General features: G+C 37.3%; 1 protein-coding gene across 1 annotated transcript in view; it reads right to left on the bottom strand.

The window, feature by feature from the left end:
• Window positions 1–2,303: 2,303 nt before the first annotated feature.
• The window catches only part of TASOR (transcription activation suppressor), a gene marked incomplete at its 5' end in the record, with an annotated part of 32,937 nt that continues 15,381 nt past the window's right edge, over window positions 2,304–19,859 (bottom strand). Inside the window, 15 exons of the mRNA XM_082004659.1 lie at window positions 2,304–2,962; window positions 3,606–3,764; window positions 3,851–4,029; window positions 4,211–4,319; window positions 4,985–5,144; window positions 5,761–5,883; window positions 6,637–7,580; window positions 10,849–10,905; window positions 12,262–12,406; window positions 14,484–14,926; window positions 16,581–17,297; window positions 18,964–19,038; window positions 19,174–19,246; window positions 19,491–19,594; window positions 19,701–19,804. Coding sequence (XP_081860785.1) covers window positions 2,430–2,962; window positions 3,606–3,764; window positions 3,851–4,029; window positions 4,211–4,319; window positions 4,985–5,144; window positions 5,761–5,883; window positions 6,637–7,580; window positions 10,849–10,905; window positions 12,262–12,406; window positions 14,484–14,926; window positions 16,581–17,297; window positions 18,964–19,038; window positions 19,174–19,246; window positions 19,491–19,594; window positions 19,701–19,804 — 3,925 coding nt within the window. The 3' untranslated portion in view covers window positions 2,304–2,429. The remainder of the gene's footprint in view (window positions 2,963–3,605; window positions 3,765–3,850; window positions 4,030–4,210; window positions 4,320–4,984; window positions 5,145–5,760; window positions 5,884–6,636; window positions 7,581–10,848; window positions 10,906–12,261; window positions 12,407–14,483; window positions 14,927–16,580; window positions 17,298–18,963; window positions 19,039–19,173; window positions 19,247–19,490; window positions 19,595–19,700; window positions 19,805–19,859) is intronic.

The raw sequence follows: 19,859 nt of genomic DNA, 5'->3' as shown, positions 1-19,859 counted from the left end.
GAGGTACATAGGAACGTTCTGCATTTGTAAAATGTAAATGCACAGCACTTTGCTACTGTAATTAATTATGAACCATCTCTTTTTTATGAAAGATTTAAAGTATGTGAATTTTGATAAATTACAGGGTCATGTTGCTTTTCATAGTGAAGATATATTAAACTCATGATGGTGTGTTTGTTTAGAATGGCCTTCATGCTACCTGAAGAAGTTATGTCCATTTAATATAAGCCCCCAAAACACAGTATAAAACCACTACATTCGTTTTTGTAGAACTCAGTGTACGTATTTTGATAAATAAAAAGACTAAGGTATATTCTGAATGGCTTGGGTAGACTTTGGTATTTTTAACTATATGATACTGCTTGTACTTAATATAGATTATCTAAGCCTAAAAGTTCTTGGAATAGTTAACTCAAGTAATCCCAGATTTTAACACCACAGAAGTGCTGACTATAAACTTTGTGTGCGTGCGCACACACACACGCACACCACACACCCCCCCCCCCCCAAAAACCCCAGGATAACAGCACTTAATGTTACAGTGGGCAGGGCCCAAGGCAGTAGAATTCAGTTTAAGGAAGCTTTCTTATAAACAAGGTCTGAAAAGATCAGTATTCAGTGCTTCCAGTCAGAATTAAACGTTTACTTCAGCTTAATTTGCCTTTAGTCTTCAGAAGATAGGCCGATCTGGGGGTAAAACTGTTTCTTTTCTAGATCTCTGCAGAAAGTGCATAACCTGAATTGATGGTGGTTGTTCTGTGACAAAATGTGATCTATCCACAGAACCTCCAAACAGCAAATGGTCTTAGACACAACCTGAGGCTGAAGGTCTCCAACAGCAGCAGCGAAGGGAATAAAGGTGCAGTCTCCTCTCTCGCGGCTGTGTGCCAAGTCATGCAGTAGGCGAGAATCCATATTTGATAGCGTAGGTGGTAGAACAGTTCCTCACAAAATCTATTAAGGTTTATTGATACAAGGGAGGTTGGGTTGTTTTTTTTTTAAAGATTATTTATTGTAACAACTGCTACACTAGTCTAGTACTGGTTCGTCCTTAATTTAAACAAATAAATCAAACAACTGTTAATAGAAGGGAAGACATTCAACTTTAAAGAAAAGTCTGTGGGTTTTGTAGGTTAAAAAAAGGGTAGCTTTTATAAAACAAATAATATTTGTCCTAACTAATTTTGTGAGTTTGAAGTCACGTAGTTTCAAACACTGTCATCTGGTACTAAACCACACATCCTACGTGAGAGCACTAAAATCCAATTACAAACAGGGAAAAAACCCAAACATATGACTTTGGACAACTTGAAGACAAGAGCAGTAAACGTATGAGTCAAGAGTATAGTGTATGCAACAGCAGCGATGTGATTAACAAGGGTAGTCTGGAGCCTCTACAGCTATGTACTATCAGCTGCTGTTTTCCAGGAGCCCGAGGCAGAAGATGATGTACAAAATGAGCCAATCAACAGAGAATCACTGGAAAAAAATAAATTACCTCAGCAGATATGAAATTAAAAGGACAAGATTAAGAAACAGAAGCTCTGTACTTATGACAATGCTAGTTTAAAAACAAAAAAAAAAAGGCAAGCAGCAGTAATCATTATGCTACAGTGGGAGAGAATCGAGGTTTTTCTAATGCAAACTGAACTGGCACAGTGATTAAAACCAGGTTTGTTCTTCTCTCATTATGGTAATTACAACAGCAAAATAAAGTTGTAAGATCACACTGACGATGCTGTAGTAAGCATGGAGTATCAAAATTAGACACAAAGATAATCGCTATTCATGAAATAAAGTTGGGGTATGTTTCTCATGTACTTTGAAAACAATATAAAAACCACAGACAATGCGATGTGTTAGCAATTCCCTTGTGCATTAAGAGTTTATTTTATTTTTGTAATGGAACTGCACCATTGGTTACTCTAATTGAGGTATTTAGCCAAAATCCAGTATATAGTCATTAAAATAACTACACTGCCTTATAGCTATGTAAAAACATTTGTACAAAATTTGTGTCCAATGTCAAATAAATACATAAGTTTTGATATTTATGTAAAGAAAAGTGATTTGGATACTCTTACAGTTAAAAAAAAACTGGCTATTTCACATATTTTAGGCAAACATTCAGTTTTACATTAAAACAGACCTCAAACTGAAGCCCAGGAACAGGTCAAATACAAATGTAGAAACTTAAAAGTGCCAACAAACAAGATAATTCAAGTACAGTAAATGTTAAAAAATATATATATTTATTTCAACTTTCAGACGCTTCCAACAGGTACAAGCCATCAGGATTTAAATAAGACAAGAAAACATTTGAGATAAAGGACAAGAAACATTGTGTTCCAGGATAAAATAGGAACTGTTAATCCACCATTTTAGAAACAGAAAAGTCCACGGCAACTTATAAAAAGAGATTTAGGAGATTATTTCTGTTTTGAATATGGCCTGGAAGAATCACAATTTATATCCCAACCACCAGGCGATGATGACTTTTCTGTATCCATGCTCTGACTGTAAGCAGATAGAAAGTAATTACCCCCATCTTGGTTTTGACTTGCAGAAGAAATTGGGTATGTTGTTCCCAGAAAAGTCTGATGAGTGAGTACATTAAAGTGACTGAATTGATGGGACATATTTAATTGTCTACTATAAACTTGGAAGTTATTGAAAGGAGTCTGTTCAACTGAATTGTGTTTTTCCCCTTCAGCAGAACATGTTGTAGAAACTGGAGTAACTGGTTGAGTCTCTTCCAAGTCAGTTTTAGAAGTCTTTTGTGCTTCAGGAGATAACTCTCTAACTGCCAAGCAGCTTTCTTTTGCATCTACTCCATGTGAGCCCTTGGCCTCTGTCTGCAAAGCTTCCAAGTGAGCATCATTGCAGATTTCTATTTGTGATGTTTCATCCCCTGAATCCAGAGACATGTCCTCCTCCTCCTTTTCATCGTTTTCTACAAGAACTACATTAAAAAAAAGAGAAAGTCCTATTCTATTGAAATACAAGCTTTTGTTAGAAAAGCTATACACTACTCACAGAGTGTTACGCTTCAGGTCTGCGAGTCCAGTATCACTTAAGTCTTGGTCTTCTGCCACTCTTGTTCACTTACTCAACATACACACTTAACCCTCTGTGTGAATGTCCAGTTATTCCGATGCTAAAAGCTTCTGCACATTGTGTTCGTGTTTAGTGTGGGGAAATCCCAACTCCCAGCTCCAAAGGGGATAATGTCAAAACAGCATCTAAAGTTATACAGTAGGTGAGTAGTTGATCAGACAATTAAAGGAGTACAATTACCGACACCTCAGTCCTTTTGTTACGGTTTCTAAAAGCTATCATTAAGTTTATCCTCCTTTACACCACTTTGGGATATGGCTACTTTCTGGAATACCATGTTAGCCTGTAATTCTGCATTTAAGATCATCTTTGGTGCTCCGTCCCAGCTGCTTTTGCCCCATCATTGCACATAGAAAAAGAGTAGCTTGAGAGTTGGGTTTTCCTTGCCATCTGTAGTGTTCATTTACAATAGTAAAGGCACGCTCTCTCAAGGACCTCCACCCCACACGTCTAATTAGGTAAAGAAAGTATACGGGCTTTTTAATTACCTGATTGTCTTTTGTGAGCATCGGAGGGAGGAAGGCTGTTTTCTTCAGTAACCGAGTTGTGGTACCCAACAAGACTCTTAAAATTTTGCATAAAGTCATCAACAGTAGCAACCACTATTCCATGATCAACATAATTTGCAAATGTTTTGACATTCTTTTCTAAAGACATAAAAGGAGATTTTGTGTTAATTTTTAGCACCTATTATCAAAAGAGGGAGAGAAGTATTCATAAATTTTATTTTTACCTGTTAAGAAGACAACATGTCTCTGTTGTATGTTTTGAGCCTGAAGCCTGATAAGACAATCCAATTCTGGAGCATTTCGAGTTTGAGAGTCACAGTTATGGTAAGACAGAATTTCAACCAAGTGCTTCTTTTGATAGGTATTCAGAAGGGTCAGCAGACTCAGGGCATTAGCATTCATTCTGTAAGGGCAGGGCCAGGGGGGAAGCACACTATTAGGAAGATGCTTGATTTAAGGTCAGTCTAAATATTACAATTAAGTCAAAAGACAAACATAAGACTAAGTTCTACTTCACTGGGTTTTGGAGAGCATTATTGAAGCTGAAGTATTTTAACAACTGGTATTTAAAGAATACTACTTACCTCCCCAACTCTTTAAGTTTTTTTTGTATTTTACAGTGGACTTTCCACTGCCATTTCCCATCTGGGGTATTGAGATCCTCCAGAAACTTTAGGAACTGTTTTAGTTTATCTGTTTCGGAAATATTGAATAGAAGTTAAATTTTGTGGTATGCAAACTGAAAATACCGCTTCAGTATCTACACAAAGCTGCTTTCTGATTTCATCGAAGTAGTTACACAACTGTGAACATTAGCCTAGTACTTCAGGTTTTCTTCCTAGCACATTAGCCAACAACAATATTCCAAAACTGAGATGCTTCTTTGTAGGTCAGATGCCCAACAGTGGTATCTGCTTTTGTAAAAGCTGAATTCAGTCATCCATAGTCTGCCCTGCTAAAATATACTTTAAAAACTGGTAATTTTGTTAAAGATTTTCAAATAAAGAAAAAGTGAAAGAAATTAGCTTCTCCATTTTTTTTCAGCATATTTGTGGATTGAGTAGTAAGAAATAAGTTTGTGTAGTTATGTGTATGGAACCTTTAACAAAAACTTAGATAAGACAAGATCTCCAAGTTCACCTGTTCCCCAGAAACATGTTCTCCAAAAAGCCCACTGAGGTAAGGAAGAGACTGAATTAGCTGAAGTTGTCAAAACCCCCCCCCCCAAAAAACCTTCCAAAACCAGAAGACTTGAAAATTACAAGACTTGACTCTTCACTGTGACAAGTACGGCAACTCTCTCAAATGTCAGGCTTTTTTTGTCTGCGTTTTAAAACTTCAGAAAATATCACACTTACCTATAGTGATGGCCTCTGGATTAAGGACAGATTCGTCTGACACAACAAAACCACCAGACACAAACAATTCATTGTAAGTGTGATTTTTCACATCATCCAAACTATCGACACCAGCAAAGCTGACACAGGAAAGCCTCTTCAAAGTTACTAAACCAGGTATCTGTTTAAAAATGTTATAAATCAGAGATGTATATCAAAGATAATGGGGGGAAAAAAAAGGGGGGGAGGGGTGGCGGCGTGCAGGGACGTATGACACACGACACTACAGAACTTTCCTACTTACTAGTACCAAATGTCAAACTTCAAAACACACTTTCAAAGAATTACTATCTTTTCATTTTCCAGGGGAGGTGCTTTCCTCAAAAACATTACAGGAATGGGGAATGGAAGTTGAGCACTGAGAATAATTTTACTTTCTGTCCAGCACAGGTTCATAAACCACAAGCTGTCAGGGATACCTAAGGTAGTCTGACAGCTGCCTTCATTTGCCATTAGCGCATCACAGAATTAGAAGCAGAACTACACAGGCCTCTTTACAACTACTAAGAGTAAATGTGCATTAGCATGTATGCGGAGGTAGAAGTTGTTACTGGGTATATGATATAACAAGATGACGTATTTACCACAACCATTTTTGTTTCTTCAAGTGGCAACCAAACACAGGACCGCATTTAAACACTATGCTGTTACGAGACAGTGGCCTTACTGAAAATGAGCTCGCCTCACTATGCTTTAACGGTAGCTTTCTGTAGTCCATATTTACTCATGTGACATACCTTATGGATGAGATTGGCGATGTCTTCATTTTGAATAATTATCAACAGTTTATCTAAAGCAGCTCTTCTTTTGAGGAACTGTTCTGGATGGCACTCTGTATTACCTAACTTTGTAAGATATTCCTACCACCACAGAAAGAGAAGATTGTGAAGAAAAAGCGAATCGGTAGTTCAGCCAAAACAATCCCCATGCAATGACCATGTTAAGTGAGTTTTCCATTCAAATGAATCTCCGAGAGACTGGTTTCCTTATCTTTCCGATACATTAATCGGAAAGATGCAGCAACAGAGAAACAGGCTGTTTTAGCAAGTCTGTCATTCTTACAGAATCAGGCGTAAGTGGCCAACTGACAGGCTATCAAAACTGCATAAATTTTCAAGTAAAGCCAGAAGTTTTTATTATTTCACTTTCAACTTTCATCATCTACATTTAAATACAGAAGAACAGTAATTTCTGAAAGTTACCTGTACTATTAACTGGAGGGGAAGGGGAAAAAAAAATCCCAAACAACACACATTGACTTTTCATTTATTCTTTCTAAAATGGTAAGCCATCACATTTTTGCCCTTGTTTTTTTCCTATAAGGCTACCCCCCAGCAGTATCTTCAGAAAGAACCCAACGACAGCCTGTTCTGCTTTCCAACACTAAGAAAAAGACTTGCATAAAAGCTAAATGTAAGCAAGACTACCTCAGAACCTCAAACGAGAAATGGGACAGGACAGCCTACTTTCACAATTCACTTTCACAATTCAACATTTTCTGGAACAAATTTCAGACTACCGTATGTTTGCAAGCCCAGTTTTATACATTTGGATTTGAAAGGCACTCTATTCTACTGTAACACTGAAGAGAGGCTGAACCGGAACATATTTACCTTGATTTCTTTGCAGAGAATGCTTTCTTCCTCTTCATGAATATAAAATTTCACAGTGTTTTTCTGTACATCTTTAATAATTTTGACCAAACTGTTAAATACTTCAGGTTTTAACTGGCTTATAAAATCAGAAAAGGCTGGTTGGGTTGAAATGTTTAGGTTCTCTGGAGATTTCTGTGTCTTTTCTGGTGGCTCCATCAGATCACCACTGGATGAGGTCTGATCAGCTGTCAACATATCCTCTGTTTTAGCATCCACGCGATCCGTTTCCTCCTGCACTAGGGATAAGCTTGATGAACGCTGCTCATTAGAATCCAGATCTTCCACCACGTTATTACACAATGGCTCTGATACCAATGCCGTATCAGAGTCCCGGCAAACAGGTAACATGTCGGGTGGAGGATTCGGTGCAGCGTTACTAACCACTTCTGCCGATTCAGGACTAGAATGAACTGGTGGCGTCTGCCTAATGCACGAAGAGGACAAAATAACACTATTCAACTTTTCACTCAGTGTCTCTATATATTCTTGGACAGAAATCTCTGATGCCTGTAAACATATGTATTCAGAAAGTCTCATTATCCTCTCTCTGGCAGAGAAGACTGGTGTGGACATACCACTAACATAAGCAATATTCTTTTGCTGCAGTATCTCCTGAATCTTTCTTGCAAAGAGATTATATTCTTCTAATAGTGTAGTCTCTATTATTGCACTAATGGAATGCTTAGTTGTAAAAGGGTGATCCGCTAGCCCACACTGATCTTCAAGTTTCTCCACTTGTCTTGTATAAAGTCCATCTTCTGCTGTCCCCTTTTGTGTGTCTGAAAATGGAGAGTATGGAAACTGATAATCAGAACTTCTCTGTCTATTTATTACCCGGGGGTCATTAGGAAAGGCATCCTTTGGTGGTAAATGCACCAGTGGTTCTTCTGGTGATTTCAGACCTATATAGGAAGAGTTAATCATCGTCATCTCATGTTTGCAAGTCATACACAACTGATATACTAAAACCTCCAAACCACAGTTTTAAAACAGCATTACTGTTGTGCCTCCCCCCTCCAATCAACTTAAACCCAAGGACTCAAGTGTTACTGTCTGCTGAGATACAGAAGCATAGAAAATGTAATAGCTCCTAAGATGGTAGAACAATAAAGTCAAGGTTTGCTCAGAAAAGCAGAACACAGGTAATTTTGCCAGAGATAACATCTGATTAAGCATAACAGGAAGTCCCTTAATTAAAAAAAAAAAATCAAATTAGAAATCAAGCAGGGTGACAAATATTCAAATATTTTCATTTGCTGCTAGGTTAAAATCCTCAGACTTGCAAAAGGCTTATTTTGGCCACACACTTCCTTGTGAAGTTAAGACTGCAAATTGCAAGCTGCATGTCTGATCTCACAATTTAGAATAGAATTCTTTTTGCTTAAAAAAGGTAGGATATTAAGTCTTATGGTAATTATTGATACATGGAATCAGTTATGCTGCAAGGAGTGCTGAAAGCCTCTCACAATCCAAACCTTCAGATCACTTCTGCAGCACTCAGTTTCTTTACCATCCACGTTTCCACATTCAAAACTATGGTTTTGTTTCTTTTTAAACCAATTTTAACACTTTGTTGCAATTAATGATATATGCACAGAGGTATTTCAGTGTGTATCTGTTCCATAAATACTTCAAAGGAGGTTTTCTTTGAGGTTTTTTTTCAGGTTTTTAAGTGTTGCATTATTGTTAAAGCTAATGCAGTTGTAAGCAGAAAATGAGATTTCTGGAACAGAACCAATAACCAAAATAGTACAGACAGTTTCTGAAAGTTAGTGTTCTTTTGGAATGCAGTCATTTTTGTAGCCAGTTTAAAAAAGTTATATTCAGTCCCTGATTTGATCATGCCCATCCAGATCCAAAAGGAAAACATCTGCCACTAACAGGATCCCTTTTTCATGGTGACATCATCACCTCATAGTTACTTTATGCCACCAGAGTTACACTGAGAAACTAGAAATGTGGTTCCACTTTATTTTCCTTATAAATGAAACTATATATTCTTTCTTCATCCTTAAAAGCACATACTTTCAGTCAACACAAACTTCTATTTTCTTTAAAAACACTAAACACAACCATAAATCAGGTTATTCCAATTAGTTCCATTCCATTTTAGTTGAACCTTTTTTCTGTTGCTCTTTACCTTCAGCGTTGCTCTAGACCTTTTGTATACACAAGTATATTAAGACTTTGAAAGACTCCGTACCAAATCATAATGTTAATGAATAAACTTAGTTTAAGTTCGTTTGAGATACATAATGTATTTTAATTGCCTTGTATCTCATTATTCTTGAACTGCTCAACACTTACAAGCTATATCACTATTATAATCCAGAAACATTGCACTATAAGCAAGTCTTAGTAAAAGATTAAAAGCTATACTATGGCTTTAAATTTAGGGCTATTTTTATAACTTCTTGCATTTTAATACAGCTCATCAGTTGCATACCAGTTTTTAGCAAAGTAATTTTGTTCTATGGCACTCCTGTCTGCACCTCCATTGCAAGTAAAACTTCAAATCCCAAGGTTTTTGAAAAAACTAATATACAATTCACTCATCCCGATTTGATGGAAAGTTTTTATAACAATTACATTAGAAAAAAAGTTTTCAAGATATCGTCGATTAAGAACTGATTAGGTTATTCTTCAAAGGTATTATTTAAAGTTTTCCAGAATGAAAGAAACTTTGTTTTAAAAACAAAAGCCTTTGTTTTTACTGAAGGTTTTTATTTTAAAATGTTCAACAGAATATAAAATGCAAAATATTCTCTAACGTAAAAAACAGGATTAAAAAAAAAATAAAAGGATGATTTAATCTAAAGTTACCCTTATTTAAACAGAATTCTTTGAAGGCAGCATCCTTCACAGATCTACACCTTTGGGTCACAAGTCTTCACAAAAAACAAATGCATGAGCAAGGAGCAAAACCCAAATAAATAAACACTTCAACTATTAAAAGTATGATTCATGATTCAAACATACTATTTGTTGGTAATACCTTGTAACTAGATATGTCAAAGAAACTAGAGACGCCTGCCTAAGAACAGGTGTTTCAGAGCTGCTGAAGTAGTTATCCTTACAGATTTAAGAGTCAAATTCTTCACTGCCTAAGAGAGGTCTCCTCCAACAGTGACTCCAAAAAGAGGACTCCTGGGTAGATTTTGAAATCAGAAATTCAACCATCACCTGACAAACAAAGCCTAGAATGTTCTGTTTCTTCATATCCAAGATGAATGTCATCAAAAGCCATCACTTTTAAGAATATCTATTAATGCATTAATAGACTCTTACAAGAGAAAAAAAAATAAGCAAGAACAAACACAATTTTTGGCCTTTATGTCCAAAGCCAAAGAGCCTCAAATGCAAACCAAAACTGAGTTAGGATGGACTTACTCAAATACGTACGTGCCCAAGTTAGCTTTCAAAAATAAGATTCAGGTTTGCTTACTATTGTCAGAATTTTACATTATGTAATCATGAAGAAATGAACGATAACGTGATACAGAAGTAGTCCAGACGAGTTGAGGACCCATGAACAATTACCTCCTCCAACACTTTCTGATGTTGTTGGGAAAGAAGCAAGACAAACCCCACACTCCTCAAGTCACAAACTTGTGACTCCTCAAGTCACAAACAAGTCACTCACTTAAAGTGAGTTTAGCTGAATATGATCCCTGTATCAAAAGTAAAACAAACTTTTGTTGAAAAAGAAAAAAATGAGACATTGCTAATTTGCCTTCCTGCAATTGTGCAGAGACGAAAAAGACAAGACTGATGTTCTCTGAATTCCTTTCTATAGCTACCTTGCTACAAACAATGAGACATGAAGAAGCTGTTGGATTTAGAAAGCAAGCCGTTTCAGAAAAGAATAAAGCTTCCTTTAAATAATATTACTAAATCAATCTTCGTTCCCTAGATTAGAAATTCAAAGCTTTCTAGAAGATACTGTACAGGAAGATATGCCCAGTTTTGGGCCGGTAGCCCAAAACATTAAAGGCTCTTCTGACTTTCCTACACCCTTCTTGATGTACTTCAATAAAATCAGTCCACTTGCTGAATAGCGTATTACTGATCGAATTTTCTAATGAAAATTCAGTATCAGGCAAGAATAGGAACTGCTCAGAAGTTCAGGCCACAATGACATATGCAAACTGTCCCCCCAACTCTTCTCACCTGTTTGCTTATCTTCATGTTTTTCCAGGTGATCCTCTTGAACTCTTCCTGCCCCTCCTGAAGGGGAGCAGCAGTTAGCATTTGTAGAGTTTCTTGGTATTTATATAGCACTTTTGACATGATCATATTGCAGAGCTAGTCAATACTTCCTGCAGTAAGAGCTAATATAAAGAACTGATGTCATAGGAACTCAAGAAATACAGTGACACTCAAGACAATTTCTTTCATCTCTACAGAACAGCACTTCTCCCTCTGAGAAGACTTCAGAGACATTTTTTTCTAGTAAGTTTTGTAGTCTCACAGATGACTGTGCAATGTGTGAGTCAACTGACAAACCCTTGCATTAACTCCCACATCCAACGTCTATGATGTGTTACATTTCTTAGCTGCTTAATCATCCACATAACTAGCCATCTCAGCAACCATATCCTCATCTATATGCACAGTGGCCATTCCCTCCAGAAATAAAGGAAACAATGTCCTATTCGAACAGCTTCACAGTCTCCATACTCTGTAACTTAGCAAAATACCAGAACAGATTTTTGATGTTTGGCTCTTAAAGAAAGCGCAGAAAATGTTACCCAGAGCTACCCTGACATTTTATTGAAAGGCCTAGGAATACCGTAAAGGGAAACCTGTTTCCCCTGCTCTCCTCCATTCTCAGCCAAACAAATGAAAAAGAGCTGAACTACACAACTGGATGGATATCAGGAATGTCCAAGAGACAGATTCCAGTGTTCCTGGAACACGATCAGAAGTTTTTACTCAGAGAATTCTATCTGGATTTAGTTATAAGACGACTTGATTTGTAGCCTTAAATTTATAGCTCTTGATGACTATTCCTACAGTTTCCACATGCTTCAAATCCATGCTTTTATGCTCTTCCCAACACTTGGGAACTTGCTTCAACAAGAAGTAGAACAAGAAGTTTCTTCTGTAAGATTATTTAAGATGTAAATATTCAGATAAGGACAAAGACTTTGAAGCACTTTCAGTAGAAGAGCTTGATGCAGTAAGAATTAGACTACCTTCTACAAGGAGAGTACATTTTTCATAACTTTTCTGGATTACTAGTTGCAATTATCCACCCATCCATTCTTTCAACAGAACCTAGCAAGTTCAAACACTGAATTCAAAACAGTTATGTACCTCACCAGATAAATACTCAAGCATTCACATTTCTGAATTATGTCAGTATGTACCCAAAGCAATATTCTCCACCAGTATCTATTTTCATCCAGAAGATTTCTGTATTAATCAAATATCAGAAACAACTGCATAGGATATATATAGGCTGTATATATGCTTTTGTACTCACACGTGACCCAAGAATGGGATCTATGAAAGATACAAATCTTTAGAACATGCTTTCATTCATTATTTGTATCAATGTAACAGTTAAACCCACCTTACCTGTAATTGGAATAAGTTTCCAGTGCATTCCAACTTCTCCTATATTATTTAAGTTGGAATGTTGCCTGCGATAAACATGTTCTATAGGTGTACTAGGACAGGGGCTGTAGTCTTCAAAACTACTTACACTTCCAGTGCTTGCTTCCTAAAAAACAATAAAAATTCTCAGCTCAAAACTTTTTAGTAGCTATTAAGCTTTTACATTCTGAACAGCTGACAGAAGAATGCACCTGAGTTCACCAGCATGTTGACAATTATGCCATCAGTCATGTCAAGTCAAACTTGGAAATGTTTGCATGAGGTACTTATATATTTCATTTACATGTTTGATAATTTCTGAGACAGACATCTTTGCTGACGGTCTATCATTAAGTAAATAAGGCAGTCCTGAATGCATGCCTTGGTACAGAAGCTGGGTGGGTGTGGTGGTTTAGCCCCAGCCAGCAACAAATCACCACACATGCAGCCACTTTCTTGCCCCTCCCCAGATAGGATGGGGGAGAAAAGTGGAAAAAAACAAAAGCCTCATGGGTTGAGAGAAAACAGTCTAATAGGGCAGCAAAGACAGAGGAAATAATACTACTATTAATGTAACTGATAAAGGATATACAAAACCAAGTAATGCACAATGCAACAGTTGCCCACCACCCGGTGATCGATAGCCCATCCCCAAGCAGCAATTCCCGCCCCCCAGTATATAAACTAGAGTTAGCTGAGCATGACTTTATAAGGTAGGAAACATCCCTTTGGCCAGGCTGGGTCAGTGTCCTGGCTGTGCCCCCTCCCAGCTTCTTCTGCACCAACCCATAGAGCATGGGGAGCCGAGAAGTCCTTGACTGTGTATAAGCACTAAAATTACTTAGCAACAACTAAAAACATCAGCGTGTTATCAACATTACTCTCATACTAAATCCAAAATACAGCACTGTATCAGCCATTAGGAAGAAAATTTGCCAACATCGGGACACTGGGGCAGGCAGGAAAGGAGGCAAAGAGGGGAAAAAAAAAAATGAGGAAAACTGCCTGCTCCTTAGCCTTTTTCAGGCTGTTGTATTGATAGCTGACTAAAGCCATGAGATGTTGGCATTACTAAGGAACTGCCTGCAACTAGTATTAAACCCTTGAACAATCCAATTTCATCCCACATTCCAGATGGTTAGAAGCAAAACAGCACAAAGATTACAGGCAGGACAAACTCTCTCCTGCTCCATGACTTAGAAACAGGTGTTTGTGTACAAGTATCAATAACAAAGATCATAGAACCACCACTCTAATGTAATTGAGCAAGCAGCTGGGGCACTCTGAACTCTAAGCACAAGAGCCTTCTTCAGAGGGTGTTCTGCCAGTTATATACTATGACGAAAAGTATGCGTGGAAACACGTATACACCACTGCACCAAGAGAGCTCATAAAGAGAGCTAGGCATGCGTTTAAGTGCTCAGAATGTTTCAACTCTGTTCCTGCCAGAAGTAAATAAAGCCAATTCCTCAACCATCTTTAATATCCCTTTAAAACCTTCCACTATGCCCATTTCTCAATGCTTTCTCACTCAGACACAGCTAACGGGACTGAAACAAGCCCATCATCTTTTCTACAGTACAAGACCAAAAGACAAGGACTGCAGGATCCCCACTTGTGCACACAAGTGAAGGGTATTTTCCTGCCCTATAAGATGCCTGCTACTATTAAGTAGGAGAGAGAATACACTTTGAAGAGGCTGGACCAAGACCAATTCCCAAACCTAGAAAATAACTACAGTTAGAGCGAAAGGATGCTTGATGGTTGTAAAGCAGTAAGTATCTTTTCTCTAATGGAAGACAACTGCAAAACTTTGGTGTCAGCAAGCATCAAAAAAACCCCTCATATACAGCACTTGGCAACAGAGTGACAGAAGTTCTGCTGCCTGGTACTGAAGCAGCAGCATATTACACTTAACTGTAAAGCTAGTGAGGAAGACTGACCATGGTTGCTCTGTATCTTTCAGGTATTCTTAACTATAATTTTATTACAGAAAGAGTAGACATAAAGAACCAGAAACACATATCTTAGAGTTAAGAAAATTTCCACATATGCTCCTACCAAAGAGAAAAACTTCTTCACAGAAAAGTTAGTGCTTATCTACGTCTACCTATGTAAAAAATAGAGTGTTTTTTTCATTCAGTCTCATTGATGAAAACAGTACATTCATTATTGACATCTACCTACATGGCAGTTTCACTTACTTTTAAACGTAGTGTGTGTTCAAGGCCTACTTCATTAGCTGAAAGCCGCAGATCAACATCAACAGGGTAGGGTAAGCGTGCCACATCAGTTTCCAGTATCGCTGGGCTCTGTGGGTCCTTAAAGTTAACATTTTCAGCCTGAGCAGTATTAGGAAGCTCATGATCATCTTTGTCCTGTGCTGGAATGGATTCATATTCATATTTTTGTCTCATATCCTCTTCAATTTCATCAGTGCTTAATCCTAAAGCTTGATTTACAGACCGTGCCAACGATGAATCCAAGTGTCCTGCACTAGCTAGTGTTTCTAAAAGCAGTTTAATGAGGCCATGTGTGTCAGTAACAGCAGGGTCGGATACATCTTGCTGCCTCAAGTCAGTATCATGTCCACAAAGACCAGAATTAATTGAGAAAACAGAGTGTGGCGAATCCGAGGTTCTGCCCCCTTAGAGTAGGGGGAGGAGGGGAAAAGTAATCCATTACTAAGTTTTAAGATAAAGGCAACACCAGACATGCCCCCCAAACACCTACCACATACCCACAGTCTCACTCTTCAGCATCAATTCACACAGTACACATCCATTCATTTTCTTAACAAAATCTTTATACAGGTAGATGTTGATAAAAGGGCAGTTTCTAAAGCTAATAGTCTCCCCCAGATAAATAATTACTTTTTTTTTAGGTCAGTCAGTACCACACTACTGTATGGTTTAATAGAAGTCACATACTATGATCTATGTATTTTATGGAAACCTTGTAAAATTCTCCATCACTTGTTGAGAGAAAAAGATTCGTTAAGCAAAATATTTACTTCTCTCCATCCTATCACTGTTGCTCCAGAAGCTGATGAGTACCTTAATGCTTAACCTTGCAAGTTATCTTAGACTAAGCATAATTCTAAAACTTCACCATGCCTATTCATACTAAATGTAACTTTAGAACAGGGTTATTATTCTTCTACTCATCCCCCTGGATGAGGAAATACCATAGGTATCTATTCTTCTTGGAAAGAGACAGGCCAAGGAACTACTCATGACCCCCCACCTCATTTATCATATATGGAAATCCAATGTTTAGACACTTACACCCACAATATTTTAGCTAAGATTTTTTGCAAGAGAAACAATTACTTTTAGGGTTATAAAAACATGGAAGTCAAACCATAGGTGTTGCTGTTTTGGTACTCCTGAAGGAGTTAAGTCAAAATTTCATTTTAAACAGATACTGTTCTGATTACAGACAGAAATGCATTTGGATATTTTACAGTAACAATCAAATGTAAATTGACTCTGAAGGTTCACAGACTTCCAAGCAAGAATCCCAAGATCTAGCATGTAGCCTCCTCCACCCACACATGCCAGTATCTTTTGTTCCTCTCAAAAGGGAAACTTAGTCCTAACATCAGCCGCTTCATCTTCCAAAGTGATTCATGTACACAAGAGAATGACTAGTGCTTGATGTAATTCCCCCTGTTCTTTGTGCCATCCTTCTCCCCAGTTTTCCTCCTTCTGAAGGAGGCCTGTATCACTGCCTTGAGAAAAGGGTCAGGGAAACAGAAACCAAAGGGTGTTTTTTTGGTAGCTCTTAAGTGTCAGTATCTGTGATAATTAGCTGAGATGTTTGGATGTAGATGACTTCAAGTACAGAAGAATTCAATCTTAACTGTGCTCATGCTCCCCTTCAATCTTAATTTATTAAGTATTATATAGTGCATTGGAGCCATAAAGAATTACAGCAATGCCTAAAGTCAAACTCTGCAAAAGACATTACGGTATCAAGCCTGCTTAGTACTCTATATTAGAAGGTCTTTGGACAGTTCCACAGTTAAGGAAACTCTTTGGAAGTCTGCCTTCTTTCCAAAGAGGCGGAACAAAAGCAGCTTCCATGATAAGTCCTATTAATTTGTCTTCTAGAAAGAGGCAACCTACATAAAATTAAACTACATCTCTATTGATAGATCTCAGGCCAACACTTACATGAACTACCATGCTTTAAAATATGCACAGTATGCAAAAAATATTCAACCTATATAGATTAAATGTTAAGTATGCTTTGAATTACAACGTTTAAAGAGGAAGTCTAAGCAAAGACTTTCTTACCTTCATACTGACAACTGTTCTCTGAAGATTCACTCATTTTTAAGTATTTCCGCAAATTTTCAGACTGTTTTTCCAGCTTCCTTTTCAGACCACTTTTATTTCTAAGGTCTTCAGAATCAGAATCTCCACCTACATTTTTTTTCCTACACTGGATTAAGTTAATAAGTTCTTTGAGTCTATCGGGATCATAATCTCCAGAATGAGGCAGTTTTCGCTTGGCAGCAGTGGCTTCATATTTTGCACGGATTCTTTTCCCGCTTTTTGTGTTGGCAAAATCAGAGTCATCTTCTGTGGCTTCATAGTCTGAGATGGGACTGAACTGTTGAAGTTTCCGATTTCCCTCCATCAACTCCTTAGCTCTAGAAACAGGTAGTTGATATGCCTCACAACCAAAAAGATAGTTTTGCAAGGAGCTGTCAATATGAGATTTATTTTTTGGAGCAGAATAAAGAAATTTTTTGTCATCCAACCGTGATTCATACCGATATAATACAAATTCTCTATATTTTCCAGAGCCACTATAGCATCTTTTCAAATACTCATTTATATACTTTTCCACAACAGCATTGAAATCTGCAGTAGTGTCTTTACGAGACTGGATTAAAGCAAAATGTAGAGACTGAATAAACTTTGTGAATTCTGGAATGATTTCCTGATTTTCGTGCAACACCATGGTAGTTGAATTTTTCTGTGTTCCAAATGGAACACTTTTTTGTGCTGCCATAGGAGAAAAGGGAATTCACAATTAAAATCAAATCATAAAGCTATAAATAAATGATGACTATTTAGCAATATTCTGTATTATACATACTTGGTGAAACACAGTTTGGAATGACTGTGGAGAAATAACCCAAAAGCCAGGAAAGGAGGTTTTTTGTGAATAACCAGCTTTAAAGTCTACTTAAAAGTCAACCTACTCACAGTCATGATGAACTGCTCATTTTCATAATTTTATGGTAACCTGTATGCTAGATACACATTATCATTTCCAATTTAAACCACTTTACTGACCCTTCTAGAAGAAGGCCACTTCAAGGGCTTACTAAGGTTTACTAAGAAGCAGCCTAACAACTCCCTTCAAGAAACGGGAAGCATTACTCCTTCCTATGCAGTCCCAACACATTCATTGTACTGCTTCTAAGCTCACTGGACCCTTATAAAATGATTCAGTTTAGTAACCCAGCAGAAAGGTATACAGCTTTTTCTATTCCTTTGCAAAGCAGTACAACTCGCTAAATCGAAGAGATGCAATAAGAGCATATGCCAAGAGCAGGATTTCCCTGTCCTGGGAAGCTATTAGATGCTTTTACCACATCCTTGACACAGCAAGTTCAAGGAAGCTCTAACGTAGACCTCTTTTTTCAAATTTCTGTTCATTCACATTCTTTCCCCCTCCCGATCATAGCCTGAAACTCTTCTCCATTCAAACATTTAAGCACCCCTGAAGACTGAAACCAGTGATTGACCTTGTGTTTGGCAAAAATTGGAGCTCGCATGCCTTTGAATGCCACAGCAGCAAGAACTAGAGTATTTTTAAAGGAACTGGCTTGAACACACTTTAAATGTCATCTTATAGCATAACCAACTGAATTTTCACAATTGTTCCTTAAATCAGAAAAATCTAAGGGATTTATTAAAATAAGAAATATAGAGATAAGAATCTAGGAAGCTGCCAAGACTTAGGGCAAGAGCTTCTTTGTAAATACGAAATGCCTGGAAAGAGCTGTGTGTTGACAATATCACTTCTAACTCACAGCCCGCCAAAAAGGACTGCGTTCTGTTTCTAGTGCTATTTATTGCAAATTTCAACTATAAAAGATTGAAGTTTCACCTCAAAGCCTTGAAGTTCTACTAAAGTCAAGTCCTTTCAGTCATCCTTTATTATCTGGTTGTATCTATATTTTCTTTGCTTATTTACTCGGGTTTTGGTGCATATCCCAATGCAAAAAAAAAAAAAAAAAAGAAAAAGAAAAAAAAGAAAAAAAAAAAGAAAAATTACAGGTGCATTAAAGACTTTCAGATGTTTCGTCCTTAATGTTTTGATGGTTAAAGAAAGTCCTCAACCTCTGAAGTGCAATGTTATTACTAATGCATAGATCTCTTGGACTACTGATGCTCAGTTCTAAGAGAATATACAATCAAAAAATTTGAACAAAGTTTTACTTTTGAAAACATGAACAAATGAACCTAAAATATGTAGTGTGATAATTACTTTTGTAACGAAATAAACACTTTTTGAACACCATCACCATGACCATAACCAATGCAAAGTGTTATTCCTAGTTTACACTGACAGGCTGTAACTCTAGTAAGTCTTCAACAGAATATAAACTACATTTAATTAAAGCACATACACAACACACTCAACAGTGAACAAACTTACTTGAGCTCATTATATCTCTAGATTCTGGAAACAGAAACAATGCATGTAGCATGCGAGGCCGTCCAGTTTGGTGGTCTAGAACACAAGAAAATAAAATTAGTTAAGACAACCACCACTATGCTTCAAAAGCATGCAAAAACCCACCCCCCTAAAAAAACCCCCCCCACACCAAAATCAACCCAAAGCCAAAAAACCCCAGAGTATGCATACCATAAGGGGATGTCATTTGCCAAGGAGAAAGAAGAAAAAGAAATCCTCTGTCCAGAAGCGGTTTCACAAGAACCTGTTTTCAAGAAAAAAAAAAAAAAAGTATACCATTTCAAAAAAAGACATTTATTTGTTCACTATGAATACTCTTACTGTCTATAAGCTAAATTCCATCATGGATAGAGAAGTGCCCTGAAAAAATACTTAAGAATATGCCAGCTAAGGAATTCCAGCGAGATCATGGAGCCTGTAGTACACCCCAATTACTAGTTAGTACAATTATTTTTAAAAAGAGGAATAGTCAAATCTGTTGCACTCACAAGTTTCTCTTTCTCTAGTTTTTGAAGTAAACCTTCCAAGTGACTACCAGAACGGGACTTCTCCACAACTTCATAAAGGCTACAGTACATGCCATTCTTCAACACTGGCACAACACAAGGGTAGAAAGTAAGAAAAAGAGAAGCAATATTGTAATTCAGAAAACTTTTTAAAATTCTGAGTTTAAAAAAAGATAATCTAGAACTATGTACCTTCCTTTGCTCCTAGGTAAGTTTCTTTATAGAACAACGCTGGTGGAATTTTTTTCTTCAATTGATCAATGCTCACAACTTTTTCAACCTCAAGCTTCTCAGGACTGGAGACAAAGGATAGGGGCAGGGAGGAAAAAAAACCAAACCAAAACATAAAGA

The sequence above is a fragment of the Phaethon aethereus genome, assembly GCF_964289735.1.
Source record: "Phaethon aethereus genome assembly, chromosome: 11".
Lineage (NCBI taxonomy): Eukaryota > Metazoa > Chordata > Aves > Phaethontiformes > Phaethontidae > Phaethon > Phaethon aethereus.
Note: the sequence above shows the minus strand (reverse complement) of the source record. Positions and strands in the feature narration are given on the sequence as shown.